Source organism: Esox lucius, chromosome 6 (genome assembly GCF_011004845.1).
Source record: "Esox lucius isolate fEsoLuc1 chromosome 6, fEsoLuc1.pri, whole genome shotgun sequence".
NCBI lineage: Eukaryota > Metazoa > Chordata > Actinopteri > Esociformes > Esocidae > Esox > Esox lucius.
This window is the reverse complement of record NC_047574.1, coordinates 17,705,073-17,730,851: the sequence shown is the minus strand read 5'-3', so window position 1 is coordinate 17,730,851 and position 25,779 is coordinate 17,705,073. Positions and strand designations below refer to the sequence as shown.

Genomic DNA, 25,779 nt, shown 5'->3' with positions numbered 1-25,779 from the left:
GGTCTTGCTGTCAATGTGACGGAAGAAAACAATGTTCCCTGTCATCGGAAATGTTCGATGAAAACCACAATATAAAAAGGTTGTGTCAGTCTACTGTTTGTCCCATAACAATATTTAGTTTTCAGCAAAAAACGTAGGTCCAGTGCTGTTATTAATAGCGAGGGAAAATGTGTGACGTGGTATGCTTCATTATACAGTATGTGTGCAGCGTTTTGTGTCACTCCCACCCAGATTCAGCGCTGTAGCTGGGATTCAGTGGGAGTTGGAGAGACACTGAGCAGTGGTTGCATCCACTCATCCCCTGGCTGACAGGCCTGAAGCTGGAGCAAAGGATCTATTCGGATTGACTGCCATTTTCTCTTCTTTAACAAGGAAATTAGTGTGTAAAGGAGATCTGTCAGGATAAAGTGCAGCTTGACTGCTGCCACCCTCCCTTGCTGTCTCTCCTCCTCCCCTCCTCTCACTGGCTCCATCTCCCTTCTCACACTTCTCTTCTACTCCTCTCTGTCTCTCTCTCTCTCTCTCCACTCAATGACTCCCTCAGGGGATCTTCCCTGTGCATTAGCAGAACACATCCAATGTCCCAGCTACATGATTTCATGATATGATTTGTACCGGGGATTTACAATAATCCCCAAATAAAGTTGAAAGCGATTGACTCTCAATATAAGGCAAAGACGAGCAAAACCAAACCTTTTAGAATTTTTATTTATCTTCAACAGCATGACAATGAATTGGCTTTACATTAAATTACAGAATATTAGTAACAAATCCAACATGTTGTTTTGGCTTTTTATGCTGATAATTAATTCCAACAGAGGAACCTCTCTGATATAAATAATGCATCACACGCTCATTTAAATGTTCAGTTCCTTTGTTTTTGTAGTTACTTCTCATTACCTCTGTTTTTGTAGTTACTTCTCATTACCTCTGTTTTTGTAGTTACTTCTCATTACCTCTGTTTTTGTAGTTACTTCTCATTGCCTCTGCTTTTGTAGTTACTTCTCATTGCCTCTGCTTTTGTAGTTACTTCTCATTACCTCTGTTTTTGTAGTTACTTCTCATTACCTCTGTTTTTGTAGTTACTTCTCATTACCTCTGTTTTTGTAGTTACTTCTCATTACCTCTGTTTTTGGAAGTCTGCTACTCAGTTGTAGTCAGAGATATTTGCTGGCATTGCAGGATGTCATATTGACATTCCAATTACAGCCATTTCTCAACACTGTCACCACCTTCACCCTTCTCATCCTAATCCTCTATTAAGCCCAGAATCAGTAAGATATAACCTTTTACCTCAAGTGGACTGGGATAAGATTGACCCACGTGTTTTCATCAGTCTGCTAGCTTAGGGTTATGAGGTAAAGAAGAAAAACCCATGCAGGCTAATTTGAAATGTACCCTGAACCTGTGATTGAAAGCCCCCTTGCAGGTAAGCAAGAGAGAGACAATTAGTCAATTTCCATAAGAGAATATACAGCACACTAAAAAACACTGAGCGCTGGTCCTCCATCAGGCCCCCGGTGTGTGGGGAGTAGCAGCTGAGGTCTGGTTTCAGCAGTCAATCACTGCCGTCCCACCGTGGGGTGTGTATCCTGGTGAGACATTCAAGCGCCAGTCATTAGCCAGCGCTGCCAAACTGCACTGGGAACGGCCCCGCGCGCCTCCGCGCCGCAGTTCGAATATCCCCCCCCCGCGCTGTGACGGGATCAGTTCAGCGATCTACCGGATTGATCTCCTCTTTAAAGTTTGGCCTGAGGCGACTCTAATTGGGAACGAGGTCGACTCCCACTCCCACCTCTCCCTCGACTGTCAGTCAGTGCTTTGTTTACTGAGGACATGCCCAAACCTATTTACTGAATAATAAGGAGACGTAGTGGGGAGGCTGCTGATCTCGCCGGAGTCCACAGCGGGATCTCACCACTTTGTGGAGGCAACTCGGTTACAGGCTTTTCCAGCTACTGACAGTTAGCCCCTACAGTAATCATAACACTGAGTGTCTTTTTTTCCCTTCTTCTTCTTTGTTTATCCTACATGGCACGGAGGGCGAACAAGGTGCTTGTATACCTCAGGGGAATGGTTTTCTTCTGGCACCTTCCAACAGTATGCAACATATGAGGGGCATGTTTATGAGGCAATGTACAGAAGAAGGAAAAAAAAAAACTGTCTTGCGTACGTACTGCGTATGAAAAAATGAAAGCCCCATTCGACAATCCTCTTGAGATATCTGGAGATATCCTGATACACAACAGATTATTGTATTTGTTCAGCTTGCTGCAGAGCAGAAACCCTGTAATCTATAAAACATTAAAAACAAACCATGTGCAGGTGTCTTGGTTAATACCTTCCAGGGCACCACTCTGGAGGAGAGTGCTCTCGTCTGATAGGCCAGTTCCTACTCCCTTTGAATGAATGCCTCCTCAGATTAACATACTCATTTAAGATGTTTTCAGTGGCGGTGAATGACAGAGCCTTTGGCTGGTCTGAATAGCCATGTCCATTGATGCCCACAGGGATTTATGAATGATGAAGTTGAGGGCCAGCCACTATCAGAGGGACACAACACTGCTCTTAATAGAAAAGCATTTACAGGGAGATGGGAGGGGGGGCTGGGGGTCTCTCTGACACTCTACTGATAAGAGACAGCTCTTCAGAGGTGATGGCGGTTACAATGAAAGATGCTGATGGGGATACAATGACACACATGTTGCACCTGACAGCCGCTGATTTAGACGTGGGGGAACAGCTGGACTGGGGACACAGTTTCTCCATGATCCAACCTTTTTAGCTCCGCAGCACAGCCATACAAAACATTTACAGTAAATGCCAAAATAAAGGAAACACTGTATAGTGAAAATGAACATCCCATAGTTTGTGTGAAAATGTTCGATATGTCCAGTGGTCTATTTGTTTGGTCAACGTGGTTAGAAGAAGTTAATTTCGAAGAGATGCGATTGTCGGTGCAAGTTTGGAAGGAGCTTCAGGGATGAAGACTGCCTAACTTGCTGAGGTTTGACGACATGCAGTGGGTCAACCCAATCGACACCTGGGAAATGGAGTTTTTTCGTCTCCACCAAAACAATAGGTTTTGGAAATGATTGTTGAAGTATGGTGTCACATCATTCCGAAGGGGTTTCATGCACTTGTAGAATAAAGCTGCTTGCCTTGAAGCTGTTCTGGCAGCCTATTAAGACACTATACTGGTGCTTCTTTTATCTTGGAAGTTACCTGCACCTTCTGCAGGACTAGAGTCAATTCCCGTTAATTCAAAAGCGAACCAAACTTTTTGTTTACTTCCTGAATTGACTGGAATTCAAATTGGAATTGACCAATCCCTGACCTAGCAGGCTTCATGTTGTAGTACGCCCAAACTGAGGAGGACAGACAGAAGAGAGAGCAGTGTAACAGAGATAGACAGCTTTCCATTTTTATATAATGAGCAGGATAAGAGTGAGATGGTCAGTTGAACTAGGTAGAGTACTTCTCAATGAAACATGTAAACAACAAGCAGGCATAAACAAAGATAGTTAAATAAACAGTACACTACTTTGTTATTACGGTACACTGAAATGTAAACTATTTGAAATGATTCATATATCTTTTAAAGATTAAAACATCGGACTTGGCCTGAAGAAGGCCGTGTTCAATACCCCTGCCTTGTTGTTTTAGGCCAGAACAAACAGTCTCATCTGTCTCATCTGTTTGCTGACACATTTTGATTAAATTAAATCCAATGCGGTTGGCATTATCATGTTGCTGTTGTTGTTTGCTCTTTAAAACATTATTGATTAATTACGGACTCCTCCTTCGGCAGGTTTAATGGCCACAGTGTTGGAGCTCTCCAGGCCATTTGAGAGGAGGGGAATTTCAAGAACATTCTGACTTTCTTTCCTAAGTCCATAATCAAACAAAGTCCCAATACTCTTAATAATCCTACAACAGTGATAATAAATTATTTCCAGTAATTCTTATTATCTTTAGGTGTTTAGTAGTATTGCTGCAATGTTAGTAGTAAGGTGGTGTGGTACTATATTACATTACTGTAAGTGGTGGTTCTATAACGGTGTATTTTGTTGAGGAGTGGCCAAAGTCATTTATCTTCTGTCAGCTCTCCTCAGACCTGTATCTATTTCAGGTGGTGTGTCAAGTGAGAGCAGCTATATCTGGTTGGCAATTAAGCTGGCCCTGCCTCCCCTTGATGCTTGATTAGTCCGATTGATGGAGGAGGCCATATGTGGCGATGTCAAAACTTGGCAGCCAGGCTCCATCCTCTCAAATGAGATGCTGGCAATAAAGAGGCAGGCTGCCAAGGGATGCTGTACGTATGTGGGCCCGCAGCGCCACAATGTGGAACCCCTCTCCGGGGCCCTTTCTCTGGGGCCCTTTCTCTGGGGGCCTGACGGCCACAGCGCTGTTCAGCCAAGTTCCAATAGTGGCGAGAGGTGTCACTCACACTGGACAACGCCTCTGCAGGCTTGAGAGGGAGTTTGCTTCACAGTGGCTGTGTGAAGAGGCACAGAGAGCCGAAAGCCATGGCCTCTTTCCCAGTCTTGCTCTGAGACAACAAAAAGAGAATGCTTGAGAAGGGGAAAGCAGCAGGAGGAGAGCACAAAGACAAAGGCGCAGGCAAGGTCAGCTCAGCTAATAGGCCTGAGCTGCAGGCTGCCTGGGGCTAGGCACACTTCTGTTCTCTCTCCCACACCTCACCGGGCCTTGAAATACCCCTGTCTACTCCTCTCCTCACATCCTTGGGTGAATCACCCCCAAAAACCCCATACTGGTTCCTCAGAGGGAGGACTACCGTGCCATGTTAAAATTAGAAGTTTTTCCATGTCCCCAAAACATTGATACGCCTTGGAAACTAGGGACTAGGCATTGGTGAGCACTATTACAATCAGATAGGCTAGTGGTTTTGCTAGGATGTCGTGGAAGGGGATGGTGAGACTCTGGATGGGGATGAGGCTGTGGAATATGGTTGTGAGGGTTCTGGGTTTAATTCCAGTGGAATTACAACCAAAATATAACCTTGACTTCACACTATCCCAAACCTTAAACCCTTAATAACTTAGAATGAATAACCTAATCTAAATATAACCCTTGACTAAACCTTAGAGAGTTGACCTGGTATAGGTTTTACAAAATGCATCAGAGTTTGTTGTAGTTTTGGTTTCAGAGTTGCAATAACAACGTTTCAACTTAAGCCATAAATATGTCGCCCACAAATGCAAATGCCTGACTCAAACAAGTACATTTCTGATAACACACCTCTTGTAGAAGACAGAAATACACGTGCTGTAAGTGGCGTTGCTACTTGGAATGCGTGTTGAAGATCATTACTCCCCTCTGCGCAACACCCAAGCTTCCAGCTTATCGAAGTCCCTTCCAGTTGTTCTCATATCGTCCTGTAAGTCACAGAGGAGCTGAACTCTTCAGTTTGCCTGTTATCCTCGACGTGGCCTAATTCCTCAGAGAGACAGACAGGCAGAGAGGCAGGCAGGCAGGAAGGCTGGCATTGAGTGGAGTTGTTCAAGGAGGCACAGTGTTGTCAGGTTGGCTGCCGTTGCTTGGCTCCACTCACAGGCTGCTTTAATGTGCAGCGGAGTAGAATAAGTGAGTGGTTGTGGGCACCAGCTGAGCTCAGCCTCGTCTCTGCCTGGTCGCGGTGGGGCGAGCTGCTGCCACCTGACACTGGGCACCCTGCTCAGTGCTCCTCTTGGCAACATGGCACAGCACACATGTCCCCTCATTTGGATGGAGGTTCAGACACACAGCACACAAAGCTTTGCTCCACACCCCCCCCCCCCCCCCCCCATTGCCTGTCTCCCTCATTTTTTTTCTTTTCTTTTACTTTTGACAGCATCGTAATAATATGGGTATCTTCTTGATCATGCCTTGTATTTCTCTTTTTTTTCTTCTTTTATCCTTCTTCTTTGAGACGAGTTTGAAATTGCCTGCGTCAGGACTTTGCTAATTAAAGTCATACTTTCAAAAATGCCATAATAACAGTTAATTAGCTTGATTCTATTTTCAGCATAATTTGCTAATTAGTGGAAAACCTGTACAGCGTTTCTCTCTAATTACAGTATGGCTCTGCACAGCGCATCTGTGCCTTGACTCCAAAAGATACCATTACAAAGTCCCATATTAAGCATTCTCAAAACAGATAATTGCCTCCACAGATACTGAGATACTTCCGTCAGCTGATTTCATGGTAACAAATGGACAGGCACAGACCCAAGTCTCTCCTAGTCCATGTTTAATCAATATGGAAAGAAAAACATATTCTGGTCAAGTGATTTAGCTTAGGTAGTTAAAGCACATTTTACAGGAAACTACCAAAATCTGATAATTCTTTGAACATGAATACTATAGTGAAAGAAATTGCTTAGCGATCACTCGTCTGCCTAGTGTAATCTAACAGGTAGAGTATCACAGAATGGCAACATGACCGAAGGATGACCCCAGAACATGTGTATACTAGAGATAAATTATGACTCACTAAGTGTGGGGACTGGCATGATTGGCATGACCTTTGACTCCACTCAGCTGTGCCCCTCCTCCTCCGTGCCCTATTCCTGACAGCCACCAGCAACCTGACAGGAGTAGCATCGGTGTTAGCTAATTAATGCACCACTTCAGAGCCCCTTTCATTTATGGCTTCTGAAAGGCATTATTAAATTAATTAAAGCACCAAGAGTTAGTCATTATGAAATCAGGAGGTTTACATGGATGACAGCGTTTATGAATTAAACATCCCAAAGTTCCTCGCAGGAGATACCCGAGGATGAATGTGAGTACCTAGTGCGACAGATGTTTGCCCCCCCCTCCCTCGAGCTAACCTGTATCGCAAGCAATTTAGGTCTCGTTTGGGGGTTTCAAAACTGAGAAGGAAAGAAAAGAATGTTCAAGGGTAGTTAATGAGCAGAAAAAGAGAGGGGAAAAGGAGGTCATAAGCTCTGTTCATCTGTAGATAGTACAGGTGTCACTTTTTCAGCACAACCCTCAATACAAAGGCAAACAACAATGGTCGCTTGAATGTTGTCCACTGGAAAAACTGTAGCTAGGTCACTGTTAGTTTATCATGGTTATGTGATTTAAAACTACAAATACTTCCAGACATTAAGTCCTTTAACTCTGGTTTAGCTTGAGTGCACAGAGCGGAGTTAAGTGACTCAAGAGCTTGGACGATACATTCCTTTTCATCTGTCGATTGGGATTCACTGAGAATCTCAAGAGGCTCTCTGTCTCTAGCCTTTTTCTGTCTTTTTTTACATTGCTCTTTCAGCCCTCTATTTAGGAAGTTTGCCAGCTAGTGTCTTTGTTTACCATGCAGTGGTAAAATCATGAAATAATTTGTAGAATATTTTATTTACTTTTTCATCTTCCTAATCCAACAGTTTACTGAACTTGATAAGTGTCCTATCAACATGCTAATCAAATTACTTCAGAACCAAAATTGACAGTTTTCATTAATTATACAAGATTATTCTAATTGCAATTCAAATTTATTCATTCCGAACAGAAGGTATTCAGTAATATTTTTACAAAATTTGCATATTAAATGGACTGAGTAGTGCATTATGCATGGTAATGTATGCACAGCTTCTTATTTTTAACTTCACGGCCATATGTGGTGTCGTTGTAGGAGCAGGTGAAAAGTCTAAGTGTGTTTAATTTGCTTGACAAACATTGGGCTGGAGCTTGTCAAGGGGAGTATTGTCGAATGCCAATCTTTATTCCCCCTTTATTGATTACCCCAAACTCTAAACATCTGGAAGTAAATGGCACTGAGGGAGATTAACAGAATCTTGGGATTAGTCCCTTTGATGGCTGAATCACTATACATTAATCTTATAGCATAATTTAAGTGCGCTGTATAACTAATCTTATGTGGTTTCATCTGGGGTTATTGGAACATCTAAGAATTTCCTTTTTAAAGCTTGGGGACTGGAATTTATGCAACCTTCCATACCTTGATTTAGATTCACCGATATGATATGATGTAGGCGCATAAAGTTAACAGCAAAATAGGTCAATTTCTGCAGCGGCTAATTGCATTGAAGCACGAAGTTAAACATCTCCACTGTTCGGGTCCTTTAGCTTCCAACACTGTCACAGCATGATGCGAAACCAGTGCACATGTGCAGATGCTGTGAATGCCTTTATGGGAGTTAAGTCATGCGTCCTGCTCAGCTGAATATCTGTGGTGCTACTCATGACAAGTAATTTCGCTGAGCCAATCTTTAAATAATATACCTCTATTTCAAAGAAATTGTGTTCTCATTTGTACACTATTAAAGCTTTAGTTCAAGTGTTCAACTTGGTAGAAAAAGAATGTAAAAAAAAAAAAAAGAATGGGTTAATAGTGTAAAACAGACATGTTTACTTGGGACACAAAACCTCCCAATTTGCTTGTTGTTTTTCTTTCCTAGAGCAGCCGCTGAAGTGCAAACAGCTTACTGGGAGGCCGTTTACTATATAAGGAAGGAGGGATGTGTGTGTCTGTTCGTGTACGCGTGTGTGTTCTAGCTCCACAGGCAGGGGCTTGTACTGTAATGTAAGCGTAATAATTATCAAACAGCATTGGGGGCTCGGGGTGTGGGCTTAACACTGGGGAAGTATGTTTGATGTGTAGAGGCAAGCCACAGTGCATCCATACAGCATGACTACATCTCACGGTTCAGGGAGCACATTAGTATGGCACTACATCTACCCGCTTTCTAAAGGGGATTTCCATTTAGACACACATTTCCTCATGAAGATAAATATGACTTGAATCGTAATTTCCTTGAAGTGAATAAAATAGAAATGCAATGTAATACAGCGTCAGGCCAAGCAGCCTAATAGATTACTGGCATGTTTTTTCATTTGCGTGGTGTTCTAGCAGGTAACAAATTGAATGTTTAATCCATCTCAGGGCAAATTGAGGATATCAACAGACTGGTAGGTAGCTAGTCTCCTGTGACTGCTGGTACATTAGATATGTCAGCTCTTCAGGGGCTTGTGGAATGCCTAGAAGTGCAAAGTGGAAGATACTTGCAATTCTTTTTCTTTTATAAAGGCATCTGCTATTTCTCAAAATAAGCATTTGGAGTTGTGGGCAGGTTACTCAGTAGCGGGATTTTAAAATAAGGAGGAATACCAGGAAGACTTGCCTTTCTGGTCAAGAGTCAGGCTTTTTATTTCTGGGAGACGAAATAAACATGAAAAACCAGGAAAACTTCAATATTTACAACAAAATAATAAACCATTCAGCAAATACAAGATAGGCCTAATGACTGAGCTGCCTCAAATAAAATAGACATACAGCATAATGACCTGTTCTCTGCCCTTTTTGACAACCAATGAACTGATAAGATTTATGCATGCGTCAGCCAATGGGAATAAGACCTAATGGCTCAATGACCATCAAAAGGCAATAAATGGAAGATATTCATGACAGTTGTGTATTCATACCAATCAATATATGTACTGCACCCTGCTTTTATTAAGTATTATAATCAGTGATATAAACATGTGTCCCCCGGGAACATGCATTTTCATCTTTCTAGTTTTAGTGTACAATATTGCACTCAAGTGTCAAATTTTCCTATCAAACTCAGATCAGAAAATTTACTCATACTCCTCTTTAGGAGGACAATGTTAATAAATGTTTAATTGTTAAACCAAATCACTTTTTGTTTGTAAGATGGACAGTTAATAGCGTAACACTACTGGTGCATGCATAACAATAGGTTAACCCAAAACAAAAGACAGCATTTGACCCAAATCTAAAATGACACAGCTGAATGGGCTGAAGTGTAACCATTTGTCTTTAAAAGTCAACTAATGACTTGAGTCCACATGTGTGCAATTTTTAAGGTGTTTCACATGATTCTGGTTAAATATACCTGTCTCTGTCTCTTAACATGTCCTAAGTGCTGAATAACCCTCAGAGCACAGTGAAGATCATTATTAAGAAACACAGAAGAATGTGGCATAGGTCATAGGCCGTACGCTGGCAGCATCACGCTATGGGGATGCTTCTCTGCAACAGGGCCTGGACAGCTGGTGAAGAGAGAGGGCAAAATAGATGCTGCAAAGTACAGTCCTGGAAGAAAATTGTATAATGTTGGGAAAAACATATCTAAATACTCATGGCTGTAACTGCTGCCAAAGGGGCCTTTACAAATGTTGACTTAAGGGGATGAATACTGCAATCATGAATCTCTGTTTTGTATTTGTAACTCATTTAGAACAATTTATATATTACATTTTTCCACTTTGACAGTTTGAACTTTTGTGGTTCAGTGGCTGTATTTAGCCTGTATTTAGCCTGCTGGTCCAAAAACACTGTATCATTGGAACACTTATCATTTCATTCTGGTCTTTGCGTGTCAAAGATCGGAATGAGACAGTAAGTGTTCACGTTAGCTTTAGCTTGATGCCTGGTTAGCACAATGAAATAAAAAAATATATAATTAGTAATCTATGTGACTAGTTGTTTTATTAATATCCAACTTCAGTTCAAAAAAAAATACAAAATAGATGCTAAATAGATAATTATTTAAACAAGCTATCTAGTCAACTACCTAGCTCTGTTGCGAGGAAATGTTGACAGGGCAAGGCGCTGTGCATGCATGTTTTCTGCTTTTGTCAGCATGACATGTTCCCGTTGCAAGTGTTAATAGAAAACTGTATTTACATATTATGTTAATGTTATTTAAATTTAAATGCAGTCCAGATAAATGTTGTAGTGTAAATAAGCACTTAGTTCCACATTAACCTCAATTGTTTGTTGTCAGATACGGGTATGGCAGTCTGAAGTGGCCTAAGAGGTTCTTCCTCATTGCCCCTATAAGCAGCAGGGTGTCTTTCAACAGATTCCTCCCCTTAAGCAAGTCAACCTGGATGTGGCAGACAGACACACACACACACAGGCACACGCACGCACGCACACACACACACACACTCGTGTATACAAGCCAGGAGGAGCGAGAGGCAAAACACTGTCTTTTTATCTGTCAGTGTTCCTGACAAAGAACTGAGCTGACAAGTCAGGGTTTCCCTCTGTGGAGTAGATGGGAGGGGGGCTGCACCCGTACTCTATGCCCAGTTTCATGTTATTTGCAAATCACACTCTTTGCAACTCACACAAACTGGTTAGATGTGGCACGCTAGGAGTTTGTCAGCTGCCTTCACAACTGCTAGCGATGGCTAACAGTGTGCGGTTCAGTGGGAAGCAGCTTTCTGTTAGCATTTGCCTCGCTGTCACTTCCAAACACACATGATGTGTGTCTTCATGCTGAGCTCAGCTAGCCTACTGCTCTAGAAGGCATCTCTCCTCCCTCAGAGACTTCTCATACCCAATTTGGACTGAAGGACTCTGCATTTTACAACGACATAAACTCCCTAAAGAAATCAAACTCCAAATGAAAGCTAAATTAATCATGAAGAAACATCCATAAAAGGGATCCACATTTTCTGATTAACCCTCTCACCATGAAAAAAAGAAAATAAATGAGAAGGGTCTGTTCATCCCCTATACCATTTTCCCACCACGGACAAAATCCCTCTCCTAAACATCCGGACAGAGAAGCACTTGTGTAGCAGTGATGTCACAGAGCTACCTGGCCTCAGTCTCACAAAGGCTAAGGTATCATTAACTTGCTCTGTACAATGGCCATTCAAGCAGCTCACTGCGCTCCTCAGGACCCCAGAACAATGTTATTATTTGTCTCCGAATTATAAAGAGAGAGTTTTGCAGGAAACCGTACAGACCAAAACCTTTAGAGGGAAATGCTTCGGGCGGCTTTTGGGGTTTAATCTTGTTCCATTAGCATTCATTTCTTTCTCTTGGATACAAAGACCATATTTACAGGGTCAAAAGTACATGCATTAGGTCTCACGAGCCAATTACTTTATGTATCAGTATAGTGGCAGATAATTACATAATTACACAAAATGAAGCACTCAATATCAATATCTCATCTTCGGAAATGTACAGTAGAAGATGTAAAAATACTTATAATACCTTAATGGTGTACAAATCTTGCTTGTATTCTATATAATTGCCAAAAAAATAAAAAATAACATGTATTAAGAATAATCTGAAAGGAGAATGTTGTCGGTCAATTGATGTTGTCGTTCAATGTTGTCGGTCAAATGATGGCAATATTTCTGTTACATTTAATAATAACGCATTCAAATTACTTTTGAGTATTTTGTCATTTGTATTTTACTGCCATAGATTAGTCATATTGTTTCTGGTAAAAATATACTTTTTGCGTAGTAATAATAATAATACTTTGAAGGCTTTTAAATGTTTTTAAATTTTTTACATTTACACCTCTACTTTCCTTATTTATTATCAAGAGTGGCTTATATATAGTTATATGGTGCTAGAAAATTAGCAATGCTGAAAATGCAGATTGAATCACAGAATCTATGCAATTAAACCATATATATATATATATTTTTTTTTAGGTATACTACATTGAAATTATAACCCATAAGAACTGAACAGAATCCATTAGTTATTTGTATTTCCTGTAACTTACTGAAGAAGCAACAGATGACCCTGCCTATGTTTGTGCATGCAGTTAGCAATTATGCTAATGACAACTGTCTACAACTAAAAAGTACCCTTCAAACACATATATGGCAGAAACATAGGAATAATATTTGTATCATTCCAATGGGTATTTGTTTTGCACACTATACCAACATGCATGCAGCAGAATCAAAAGTGTCTTGGTAGCTGCACGCTTTAAAAAAGAAGGTAATATATCCACAAAATTATAAATATTGTATTTTCCCCAAACCTCAGAATTGGTCTCATGATATGGTGTAAGGATTGTTGACGTAAAACAGAAGACAGAGCCTATAGTTGTTGGACTCAAATTTAAAGAGATTAACAAACATGTTACAGCGAAAGCATTTTTTCGTTTTGTTGTGACAGGTATTTTGAAAATATAAGATACCTGTATTTGAGTTGAAATAAATACTATACCAAACAAGTATAACATATTTTTTGGCTATTTTGGAATTATATTTTGTCATTTTTCCAATTTCTGCATGTGAGCGGGAGCATTTTTTCCACATTATTTTCTGGGTTTATAGTGATATTGTCAACAGTACAACAGCTGTGCGAAGGGTACTTATGTACTACCTGTGTGTGTATGAGTGTGTGCATGAGAGAGTGAGAGAGTCCATGTGTGTGATTCATTCCAGGGCAGTTTTAGTCCTTATAAAATATTCATTTTGGTTGTGCAGGCCCCTGTAATTGCCATCTCTCACCCTGAATTATTTATACCTTGCACAGACTGACAAAGCTTTGCCATACGGCCCCAGATGAATCAGAAAGCAGCCATCTCTGCTGCCAACAGCACTGGCAGCTACATCTCTCAGCCTGGCCCCTCTTAATTTGACATTTTATTTTCCCTCAGCCTTTCTCCTAGGAGCAAAGAAAGGTTACCTGTTAGCTTTAAGCACACCAACCTGCTTCCTCTCTTCCTCCCTTTCTTTCTCTGTGCCTTGCCTACATGACAGTCCACAGTGGCTGTGTTTTGAGGCAGACTTTGTATGGCAGCGGTAGCAGAGTGGCTGTCTCATGCTTTATGATGACTGACCAGTCCTGGCAGCCACTTTAGATACATATATTATACATTTGTAGCAAAAGTATACACGTACAAACATGCATACACACAGAACATAGGATTGCACGCATTAATACCACAACTGCGTGCATGCACCCCCCCCCCCCCCCCCACACACACACACACATACACACACACAGACAGATACACACCCCAAGACACACACACACACGTCTTATAGCAACCACAACCACTCTGCCCCGGCATGCAATGCTGCTTGGCTGTCAGTGAACGGTCAAACCCCCATGCTAAGCTCCCCTGTACAGCTGCTGGGTTCCACTGCGCCTGTCCGCTGCCTGATCACTCCAAGGTGCCTGTGGAGGAAAAGGCCCAGGGAGCTGGCTGTGTATGAGCCTCATTGTAGGCCAGCTCTTGGGCCTTCCAGACACCCCTGCAGTACGTCCAACACCCTAAATACCGCTATTCACTCCAGCATATGCTTATCTTCCATCTCGCTAGTGCAGAGAGGTGCTGACTGGTATTTCCTCAGGCCCCAAGCCCAAATGCTAACCAGTAATCAAAGACCCATATTCCCTCTTGCAGAAATAACCTGGAAATATCCTTTTTTTTTTTTACATTGCTATCCCAGCTGGCTAGTAGTAAAGCATGTATTCATGCAATGTGTTTGTGTATGTATATATGTACATATGTATAAACTACATTTTTTATAGTAAGGCTGCACTAGACAAACAATGATTGATTAATTGTAAAAAATATGATACAAAATAGAAGCATACAGAATATAGGTCGGAGTGTAGTAACAGTACAAAGCGTGGTGCTAAAAGTGCACTTTATCTTGGACTAGATCTAAGAGCTGCATAAAGCACAGTCCAAGTCCATTGTTAACAACAGTGTGCCTAGTTAAGGATAATTTATCACCTGCTACAGTTGACCTGGGCTGGGTCTTGAAGACAGTAAGCTGGAGTTGGGTTAGAGAGGGTTTGACGTGAATCATATGTGAGACTAGCACCAGGCCAAGAAACTAAAAGAGTTAGAAGAGAGAAGAGACAAAGAGGTGGGAGAGAGAGAGAGCTCTGTTATGAACACAAAGGCCATTAAAAAATGAGGGATTTATAAAGTTGGGATCCACAAGTGCATTCGTGTAAATGTCGCTTTGACCTTTAAAGAACACTGGGATGGGCTCTTCTGTGTGCTTCAATGATCTAAAACACTGCATCAATGCCGTGTTCATTCCGTAGGGTCGCAGCATCCTGACTTTGACTGGGAGTTTCACAAATGGCGGAGCAATTTGGCCCAGCACCCTCTGGCATGGAGAAAGAAAGGTTGGGAGGGTTGCCTTGTCAGGTCGTGCTTTAGCGACTCCTTGTTGGGGGTTGGACCCCTGCAAGCTAACTGTGATTTGTCAGCCAAAGGAGTGGACTCTCAAGTACTTGGTCAGTACTAACTTCCTAGTTACTGGGTGCGAGAAAAAGCAGCAAGAGTTGTTTCTGAGGACAGAGCACAATAAAACGAGGCTGCGGTCATTAATAAGATATTACGAAATTGGGGAAAAGAACGATGGTGGAAGAATGGGTGTAGACTACAGAGGGGCGAATAGTGAGGGTTATTACACGTCTCAACAGCCCACCCTACCCAGTTATAGTAGATGTTTGAACACAAAAACAATGACGGTGAAATGTTTCAGCAATAGCATGCTCAGGAATAGCATTCTCAGAGGATGGCAACAGCCCCTAGAGTGGAAAGCGTTTATTTTCCCCAACCCAATAACATTGGATAGTAAGGCACTTGTTCCCTCATAAAGAAGTGATAGGATCTTCGGGGCTGGTCCCTGGGTGCTTGTACAGGGGTAGAGCAAATATTGTTAATGCGCTGTGGTTACTACGGGGGAAGGGGAGGAAAAACAGCTCTAGTTGACGAGCGCAAACAACCGTAGCACGACAGCAATTACCAGATTACTCAAAATCACTCTGAAATATCAAAGGTTAGTAGCGTCTTTCATCTGTAAGTTCAATTAAAATGTGTTTGTACAGGACAGGTAGCCCGCAGGTAGACCGAAACACTTTTATCATAAGAACAAACCAGTCAATGGACCCTGGCCTGTCAAAACAGGGACCGGAGTGGTACGTAGATGAAGTACTGTGAACTGCCTTACATACTGCAGCTGGAGGGGATGCAGATGGCTTGACATTAAGACCCGGGCGTTTTGGAAATCCAATACGTTATTGACCTGTGTACTATTGTCCCAGTGAGGAGATCTGGTGTCAGCAGATCATAGTGGGTTGTTGTGAGACGCTTGTTCCCGGTCTCCTCCATCCTCACCGAGGCCCATAGTGATGCGCCCACACCGGAGTCTGGTGGGCCGTGGCTGGGTGACGGTCGATACACCCTGCCCTGAAACAAATGACCTCACTGTCAGGACTGTCATCTGTTGATGCCCCATGCTAGTCGTTACTGTTGGGACACCAATCAGGACCTAAGGACTGTCAATACCTGACACTCATGGATGTCTCAGTCCAACTGTCAGGGCATGTCGAACTTCTGAAATGGCTGGTTTATAAAATGCCGTGAAAGGAATTCTCTGCTTTATAAGTGCCCTAATAATACAATGGACTCATTGCTTCCCATTTTACCACAAATCAAAGGCAGAGGTGTCAAGGAGTGATTGACAACCCCCCCACCCCCCGCCCCCCCCCTCTAATTAGCTCCTTAAATCTGGAAGCATCTCCTCACTTCATCTGTTTTCTCAATTTCTCTTCTGTTTGATGATGGAAGTGGGCCGAGCTAGAATATGTCCCCCCTTTGAGTGTCAGCCTAAAATGATCAGAGTAGAGATAAGAGGGTATAGCAGCCCTCAAATCAGTCAAAGTGCCAAAGTCAGCCCTTTTCTCCTCAATTACCAGGCGTGTGGAAACCGCAGAGCATGCTGCATTACTAAAGACACAATCTATTTCCCCTTTGACCAGAGGGAGATAAATCATTATTGCATGATTAGTAGCTAGCCTCGGCAGTATAGCAAGCATGGAGGTACAGGCTACAGGAGAATCCGATTAATTGCCCTAGTCTCTGTTAGAAGTGAATTGTTTTAGCGTTGATTTGTGGACTTGTAACTCTGACTGTCGGAAGATAAAAGCTGATGTCAGGTCTTAGTTATACTGGCAGACTTCAGACAGGGAGAGGGTTGTGTCAAGATGAGCAACGCTTTCCTGTCCTGGAAGTCTATCTCTTTAGGCTTCCGCCTGTCTCCTTCTCTCTCTTTTGTCTTTCTTCACACTTCATAGTTTCCTCCTCCCTTCTTCTCTCCCGTACTCCCCCCCTCGATTTCTCTCTCCTCTCTCTGATAAACTGCGGCCCTGTCTCCTTCCTCAAACCGATAGCTGCCTGGGCCGATTATTTCATCCACAACGGTCCGTTGAGAGCCTCACTTCGACTCATGGCTTTGGAGGAGTTGCTTTAATTAGCCATGTTAATATCCCCTTCATTGGCCTTAATATCATTCTACACCTTCCTCCATCTCCACAGCCACCAGGGTCCTCCTGTCCTGTCAGAAGCACTGATTATTGAGAAGGATAGCTTTAATCAAACCTAATTGCGGTTCATTCTTTCACTCGATCCCCCCTTTGCCCTCAGTTGCCAAAATCTAATGGCATCGTCGCCTTGATATCCCATTAAAAAGCAATTAAACAAGCTAGTTTTTGTCTCAGAGCATGCCAAAACATCAGCACAAAGTTCTGGATATATTTAAGAAGTGAAAGAGAGAGCTTGTCTTAATTGCTTGCCTTTTCACCAAGGACCAATTGACAGTGTTCTCAGAAGAATGTACAATGTTAACCAAGTCTAATGTAATGATGCTATACTGTTACCACTAACGTGAACTACCGGTAAAATGAAGCTTATCTATTAGCTGGGAAATTGTGGTTAATCGTCTTCATAACAGTTAACATGAATGAGCTAGTTCAGGATAGTACGACTGCTTTCTATTCCCAAGTTCTCCGTTCCTGTTTATTGCTCACTTTTTGTTTTACTGCAGTTTTACAGCTGGAAAACAGAGGACGAAGGAAGTGGGAGGACTCATGTTAAAAATAACATATAGAATCTATGTTTTTGGCAAGATTTTTTTTTTCTCTTAATCAATTTGCCCCCATTATATGTATATCAATATACAGTAGTGTTTTTTTGCAAAAGTGGATATAAATGCCGAGCACATAAATCTTGTGTACACAGGCACTTACCCATAAACGTACTCACACACAACTCCATCTGTATGAGTGGCGACAGACATTTTGTGTTGTATTTTAGGTTTCCACAGATGTGTACTGCTCTACATTATGACTCTGTGGGGAAATAAAAACAGGGTCAGAGAGTTAGAGTACTTAATGGTCATTCTGATGATCGGCCAACAGATGCAGCTGAAAACACAGTGAACACAATCAGTCGGAATGGACTAATGTAAAAAGTCAGGTAGGATTTTATGGCCTCGCCGCACACAAACAGATAATCAGGATTTTGGTTTGCGTTAAAACGTTTTTTATTTTCTGTTTTTATTGATGTCGGAGCCAAAGCCTCTTGGATGAGGAGTGAAAATATTTTCCCACCTCTCGTGCTCTTAGGGGCTGGCAGCAGTGCTGAGGGTATTGGAGTCTATTGGAGAACACTTCTAAATGACCAGCGCATGTGTTAATGTGGCCTGGGTTAGGGGGGGTCGTTTCAATCCACTGATTTATTGCATTGGCCCAAAACCCACAGTGGAGTAAGAACTAGGAGGCTAAAGGGCCTTTTTAGGCAACAGGCAATGTGAAGCAAAAAAAAAAAACATTCAATCCACAGTAATGCAATAAATGGCATCAGTGCCAGTTTTTGTTTTTCAATGGAAACCATGAAATTGTACATAAAACCAGTGAATGACGGGGAGATATAAGCATCTGTGTTTATATCAAACTTGTAAAGTGCCAAGAAACATGAATCGTTTATGATTCGGTAACATTTATTTACTGTTCTTGACAAGGAAGTCGATTAAAGTGTGTTGCAGTATGTTCTACCGGTATAATCATTGATCCCACTGTCAGGTTTAGGACATATTGTTGTCATCAATTGTAGTGGTAATAGGGAAGACATTTGTAGTAGGACAGAGCAAACCAAGTCAGGGACCGTTAAGCCTTCTCCACCTGTCTCCTTTGTCATGTTATCTACCGGTACACGGAAAGGTTACGTTAAAAAGCAGAGCTCATGATAGGAGCCTTTCTCAGTAAAATCACAGGGACCCGGCGTTCGTCTGACTGGTGTACAGTTGGCAGCTGAAGTCCTGCATGACAGAGGCTCACTGACTAACCAACCCCAGGACTCTCTCTCACATGACATTTGTTCATAGACAATTAGCCAGGCTGTAATTTGTGGTATAATTGCCTCTCCCACTCACCAGAGTGTGTGTGTGTGTGTGTGTGTTTGTACGTGCGTGCGTGTGTGTGTGTGTGTAGCGTGAAGGTCCCAGGAGTGGCCACCTAATTGTCTGACAGGACTATAAGTTTTGTGTGGCGCTCTCACCTTGTTAGGTCCTTTATCCCTGATGCTCTTCAGACAAGACCTGGTCACAGGTGGGCCTCATTTGCCTCCCTATTGAACAGCACAACTGTAATTGCACAGGGGGTGTTCTGGGATTAAATAGGTGGGTGGAATATCAAGTGACTTCCTGTATGTAAGTAGCAGATGGATGTGGGAACAAGCTGGGAACTCAGGTGAGAGGATGATGTGACAAAGCGTTGCTGCTAAGGGACATTAGAAGCAACAGTAGTATATCTATGGTAATATCTACTGTATATCTATCATTTTATATTGGTGCACTAATGTATATTGGTTGCTGACAGGTTAAATGGCTTTTTGGAATTCCCTTCCACGTTAATTATAGAATAATTAGACAATGTGTATAAATAGTAGTGCTGTGTACTTCAATTCTATTTGTCATTTGGGCTGTCTTTCAGATTCTTCCTGAAGTTTTTCCTGAAGTGCAATCAGAACTGTCTGAAGAATGCAGGGAATCCCAGAGACATGCGCAGGTTCCAGGTAACTGAAAGTTACACAAAATAGAAAAACATGCACATATGCACACTCTCTCTCACACACACACACACGCACACACAACAGACACGAAGGTATACACTCAAACGCACAATCACAGGTTCATGCAAACACCCATTCTGAGGGTGTCATTGTTCTACTGAATATACGTATGGAATATTAATAGTGGAATACCATCTGACACGAATATGGATACGGGATTTACTGTGGCCCCGACCGCTCTCTGAACCACAGCACGAAAGGGAGGATGTCTCTACCACATGTAACAACAGTGTAACTCAGGGTTAGCCTGGCAGGGGTGACAGACATGCCTGCCCCCACCCATAAACCTGCCCCCACCCATAAACCCGCCCCAACCGATAAACCCGCCTCCACCCAGTGTGCAGCCAATGAGAACCACTCCAGAGGTGATTTTAATTACACTGCGGCCAGCACTGATGTCATAGTATGACCAAAGAGACATTCATCTGGGGTGAATTCCCTCATGTCTAATCGACCACAGAAGCTCAAGCACATTCTCTGTAAAATGTGGAGGTGCGCCAGAAGTTAGTGATACCATACCCATTCCCATATACCCCAGGTAAGAGGTCAGGCCTGAATAATGTGGAGCTATTCTATCTATCTTTGCCGCAAAATACAGGGGGCATCAGTCCCTGCCAGTCATAGACCGTGACGGACACATCTATCTTGCCTTCTCCAATAAGGCCTTGGGCATGAAACAGAGAGACCTCCCTCATCTTCTCCCCCGCACGGGGTAACTGGACAGAGACAAGATCTCAGCAGACTGCTCAGGTGTTCACCCTACCACTGCAATACGCCTACATTCAGTTCAGTTATCCTGCAAACTAAAACAGGCATATGTTACCGGAAATGGAGGAGGTGATGATTGGTCTGTTTATCTGTGAAAACGAGACAAAAAGCTATAATATTTCCACAATACAATACAGGTAGGATTTAAATTCTATGAATATTATTTTTTATTATTTTTGGAATATTATGGGTTGGGGGGTATTATGGGCCAAAGATTACACTATTGCGGTTATCCTCTCTGTTCTCCATTACAAATGGCCAGAATGTTTTTTTTTTTTTTTTTTACCAGATCTTTTTACCAGATGCTCGACTATAGGTGTTTCTCCGGCCAAGGTTGTGTATTCTGCAAGCCTTTCACTCTACTTATTAGCCCCCAAAACCAGCTGGAGGCCAGAGAGGGCCGCATCCATCATCCCCAGCTTGGCCCAGCTCTGAACCTGCCAGCAAGAATGGAACTCTTTCACCTCCCTGCTCCCCACAACTCCTTCCCAACCCCACCCCCAAACTAACCAAAAAAAGAACCCCCCAAATTCCACGGCTACATTGAGGTCACTCACCGGCAAAGAGAACCTGAGAGGTCTCTCCTTCCGGCTCGGAAACACTTTCTCCATTCATTGGCGAGCCCACTGTTCAGAGACGTGGCGGAGGGAAAAAACAATAACAAGTGCTATGATGTGTTCAGGCTGGGGTTTTGTCTGAATGCAGCTTCCAGCTACAGCTTTTAAAGGCCTTTTCACTGAGCTGGCGTACATATGTAGTGTTTAATGCGGACGGTACTTCTGTGAATGTGGTAGCGTAAACCTTCACAAATCGTAGGAGAGTTGAGCTTGATCAGGCTGATGTTTGGTACATGATAGTGTCCCTCTCCAACAGATTGCTAAATGACACGGTTTACCTTCACTCTCGTTGCAGGTCGTCGTCTCGACAACAGTCAATGTAGACGGCCATGTCTTGGCTGTCTCAGACAACATGTTCGTTCACAACAACTCCAAGCACGGGCGAAGGGCTCGCAGACTCGACCCTTCAGAAGGTACGCCTCCTTATCTGGAGAATGGTAGGCACATTTCACATCTTATTATTTGCTACGCTTTCCTTTTTTTGTTTCAATTTCAGTTTTCTTTTTCTCATTCCCGTTTCTTATTTGCTTTTTACCTCCCCCATGCATACTGTTGGATTGGAAATAGTATACAGTACTATACATTGAGCATTAATTATTTCTAATGATGCAAATAATCATGGCAATAATGGTATTGGTTATGAAATGATATACTATTTCCAATTTGTCCTGGTGTTATTTCTACACAAACATGTTTTAACCTGTGTGTGAAACATAATGAATTTGGCAAAAAATCACAGTGACGTCAATTTCCTTTAATGGGTGCTGCAGTTTCAGCTGTAGAGGGGGGGGGGGGGGGGGGGGGGGTCTATGAGAAAACCAGAAGTTACTGTTTTCTTTCCAACCTATTCCATATGATAGACTGACTGCCTGGTCAGCCAAAAGAGAGAGAAGCAGGACCACCAAAACCATGGGAAATCCAAAAAGTAAAAATGCACTAAACATGACTTTCTGACCTCTCCTGGCCTCCTCTCGCAGATGGAAACACACAGCTGAAATATCATGGAAAAAGAGCAGATCAATTGTGCAAATTGCTTATCTTCAGATTTCAAGGGGGCAATTAGGGCAAAGTAAACAGTTTATATCCACACACACGCCACTGACTGAAACGCTGTTCTCTCCACTTTAATAGCCATTAATAGTCCTATCACTAAAAGCAAATGTAACGTTTAATATAACAACGGATGGAAGACAATTAATTAATATATCTGATGTACTCCAGTCCTAGTGGGGAAAAAAGCTAATCTATTTGTTTTTGTCTTTATTAATGACTCTTCTACTGGAGAACAAAATCAAATAATTATAGTCCTGCCCTGAGCGTCCAAGTCATTATACTCAGTGACGTTCTGTTGGTGTCTGTGTCTCACGTTTATGACACGGTAGGTGTGGATCGCCTAGCAACCTGCGTCTTAATGAGGAGAGCAATTAAAGAGGTTGTCCTCTCCTCCATGTTTCCCCTACCCCCTGGGACTGTGTGTGTGTGTGTGTGTGTGTATGTGTGTTAGGAAGGTTCCAAACAGATTTCCCCTGCCCACTCTTTTCCCCCTCTCCTCAGTCTTCAAAGCGCAAGAGCAGGTTTGCCTCAATTTATCATGGTATCTGTATGGGCTACGTAATTATTCATATGGTATACTCCGATTAACAGTTCAGATTTTGAGTGCCTAAATCTCCAGATAACTTTTAATTGTAGAGTTAATTTACTCATTTTCACTGTTCAGTATATCTATATTGTTCATCTCAGCCTAATGTAGCGTAGTGTATAGAACTAACACTGTGTCTACTACCAATGTATCATATCCCATTGTTTATGTCTCCCACCACAGACACTCATAAACATGACAACTGAAAACTCTGTGCCATAAAGCGTAATCCCATCCATGTCTTCCACTGAGTTCTGACACCAGGCAGACAGACAGACAGCGTGCTTTAAATTAGTAACACATTCTTCACTGCGAGTTCACTGGGTGAGAAGCCTCGGATATGTGGCTGACTTAACTGCCTGTGTGTCTGAAAAAGCAAGGGTTTTTATTCAATTCATTGTCTCAGCGCTGGGGTGACGGCGTCAGGCTGACTATCAAGTGCTGCCCCCTATTGGCGCTGAACAAGAGATGATTTTGCTGACATACTAAACTGAATTATGCATGTCTGAACTGTCACACAAGCGATGTGCATTTGGACATGAATATACAGAAAATCCTTCACTAATACACCCTGACTCCACACTTTCCTCAGGAGTGTTCCACCTCCGCGTTGGAGATGTGGAAAACGTGGTGGACTAAGTACAGCACCACAGTGTCCCAGTCATTTGCATGCCAAGTGGCTGTAATGCAGTTAGGGTCTATGCAATGAAGACATGTGAATTCAGTCTGTTCCATCTGAAAGAGAGGGAAAAAGAGAGAGAATGGGAGAAAAAGAGAGCGAGGAAGGGAGAGAGAAAGGGGTAACAGATGGTCCAAAGAGAGGTAAAAGGTATAATCCCATCAGCTGCACTATCAGCCAACCATCTGGACATCCCACAGCCCAATTACAACACATTTGTGCAGGCTAGGGTTGCAAGATTTCGGTAACTTTCCTAAAATTCCCTGCTCTCCCAAAAGTCCTGGTTGGATGATTATTTCCTCCTAAGAAAACCAGAGCATTCTGGGACCGTTACAGGAATGTATTAACAACAGACATAACAACGCACTTCACAGTCATGGACTCATCCGACCTGTTTCAGCTGGACCTGTTTCAGCTGCTCAGTAGGCCAACAGAAAGTTGGGCTCTAAGCTCATCCCTACGATCAGTTTTCTTCTCTGGTGCTAACCTGAACCTTAAGGAAGTAAAACAATCAAAACTGATGTTGGCCTTTTTGACAACAGGGCCGTTATGTTGATGCCTTTCATGTTCACATTTGTTTACTCCTTCAAAATATCCGTTAAGTGTTCCACAAACAGGCCCCGTTTCAGCAGTCCTCGTTCCCCGTTTCAGCAGTCCTCGTTCCCTCCATGTAATCGTCTGCTGTGGGACCATTGTGTGTGTCTGTCATAAGATCACCTGCACTGTCTGTGTAATCCACTTGGCCACGGTTCCCATTCAACACACACTCCCCTCTCTGTCAGTGCATTGAGATATATGCAAATATATCTTTCAACGTTCGGGGAGAAGGGTGGAGGCTTTGGGCCCTGGTCGCTCCCTCTCCATGGGTTCTTTTTGTGTGCAGGAGAGGGGGGGGGGGGGGGGGGGTCAGGATTTCCGAGGTTGTGTGTGTGTGTGTGTCTGTGTTTGTTTGTATGTAGGTTTCTGGCTCCAGCTGCCCCCAAAAAACCATCATTGTCACCCTGCTTTTTCTCTCTGCCTTTACCTCTCTTTCTACATCCCTCTGTCCCTCTCTCTCTGACTGTCAGTCTTTTTCTCTCTCTCTGGCTGTCTTTCTGTCTTTTTCTCTCTTTCTCACTCTCGGCCCCCAAAGTCAATTTGTTTACAGTAATTTTGAAGGGGGGAATTATTTGCTGTAATCGGCAGCACTGATGAAGGTCAGCTCCTTTGAGGAGACGCAGCGATCCCATGGAGAGATGGTCTGCTTTCAGATGCTCTGCTTAGCAATTAAGGAAAGCAAATGTCAGTCGTCCAGACCTCAGAGATGAAATTCTGTAAGAGGTGATTAGCATGAAGTCAACAGAGCCTGGTAAAGTCAGATTTCCTGCATTGTGTGTGTGCATGTGTGTGTCTGTGTGTGTTAGTGTGTGCATTCTCTCTTCATGGGAAGCAAGCAAACATAACCTGCACAGCCCCAACAGAAAAGCAAACAAAGGGAGATGTCTTGTCTGTAGTGATCCATACAACAAAGGCTGATGCTAATTCACTTTCTACTGAACTGGAGTGATAAGTACAGCAGTGTTCTCATTAGAGATCAGGTTGAAATAGTACAAAATGTTTAAAGAATCTACACAGATTACATTGGATTAAAATATATATTGATGTAGAGAGATAACATTTCATAGTGCTGTTTTATGGTGTGCTGAAATGCTATCTGGGCCTGTTGTAAACATGGTGGCAGGGTAAACATTATATTAAGGCAATATTTCAAATGACAGGGAGAGTTTGGCATGAGCCCGCTCAAATTAGATTATAATAACACATAGCACTCTGATGAATCGCACAGCAATGTAGCAAAAGTCATGGAAGATGAAAAGCGTAGTAATAAACAATGTAAAATGGATTGAATTCATCACAAAAGGCAAAAGCTGAGCCTGAATAATTCATGAATTTATTCATGTTGCGAAACGTGAAACTGCATTCCAAACAACATGCCAGAACGTAGGGAACAAAGACAATGGACTGACATGAAACCAACAACACAGCTTTGCCTTGTCATTTTCATTCAACGTCCTTATTCTTGACTCATTTGAGATGTGTTCAACTTGGAAATTATACTGTACGTACAGGGCTGTGCTTAATCAATTGTGAGCGTTACATTTGCCCTGTCACACAATTTGCTACATCAAATCATTTTCCCTCACGAGCCCAGGCGCTTAGCCTTTGGGATGCAGACCATTTGAAGGGTCTGCTTAACTACATCACTTCAACATGCTGATTAATGATTTCTATTATTGTGGCTAAATGGACAAATCCATCATATTTTCTCTATCCAGGCTTATTTCCATGATATGTCTTTCTACTGGGATAAAGACATCCGACTGTGTAGAA

At 42.5% G+C, this 25,779-nt stretch overlaps 1 protein-coding gene across 8 annotated transcripts in view; it reads left to right on the top strand.

The window, feature by feature from the left end:
* Positions 1–25,779, top strand: part of LOC105010579 (transcription factor COE3) — a 72,791-nt gene that overhangs the window by 23,477 nt on the left and 23,535 nt on the right. For 4 of the 8 annotated variants that reach the window (XM_010869961.4, XM_020047001.3, XM_010869964.5 and 1 more), the window contains exons 7-8: positions 19,568–19,649; positions 21,387–21,528. In XM_010869961.4, coding sequence (XP_010868263.1) covers positions 19,568–19,649; positions 21,387–21,528 — 224 coding nt within the window. The remainder of the gene's footprint in view (positions 1–19,567; positions 19,650–21,386; positions 21,529–25,779) is intronic. The other 4 variants (XM_020047003.3, XM_010869963.5, XM_010869962.5 and 1 more) reach the window with 1 other exon arrangement.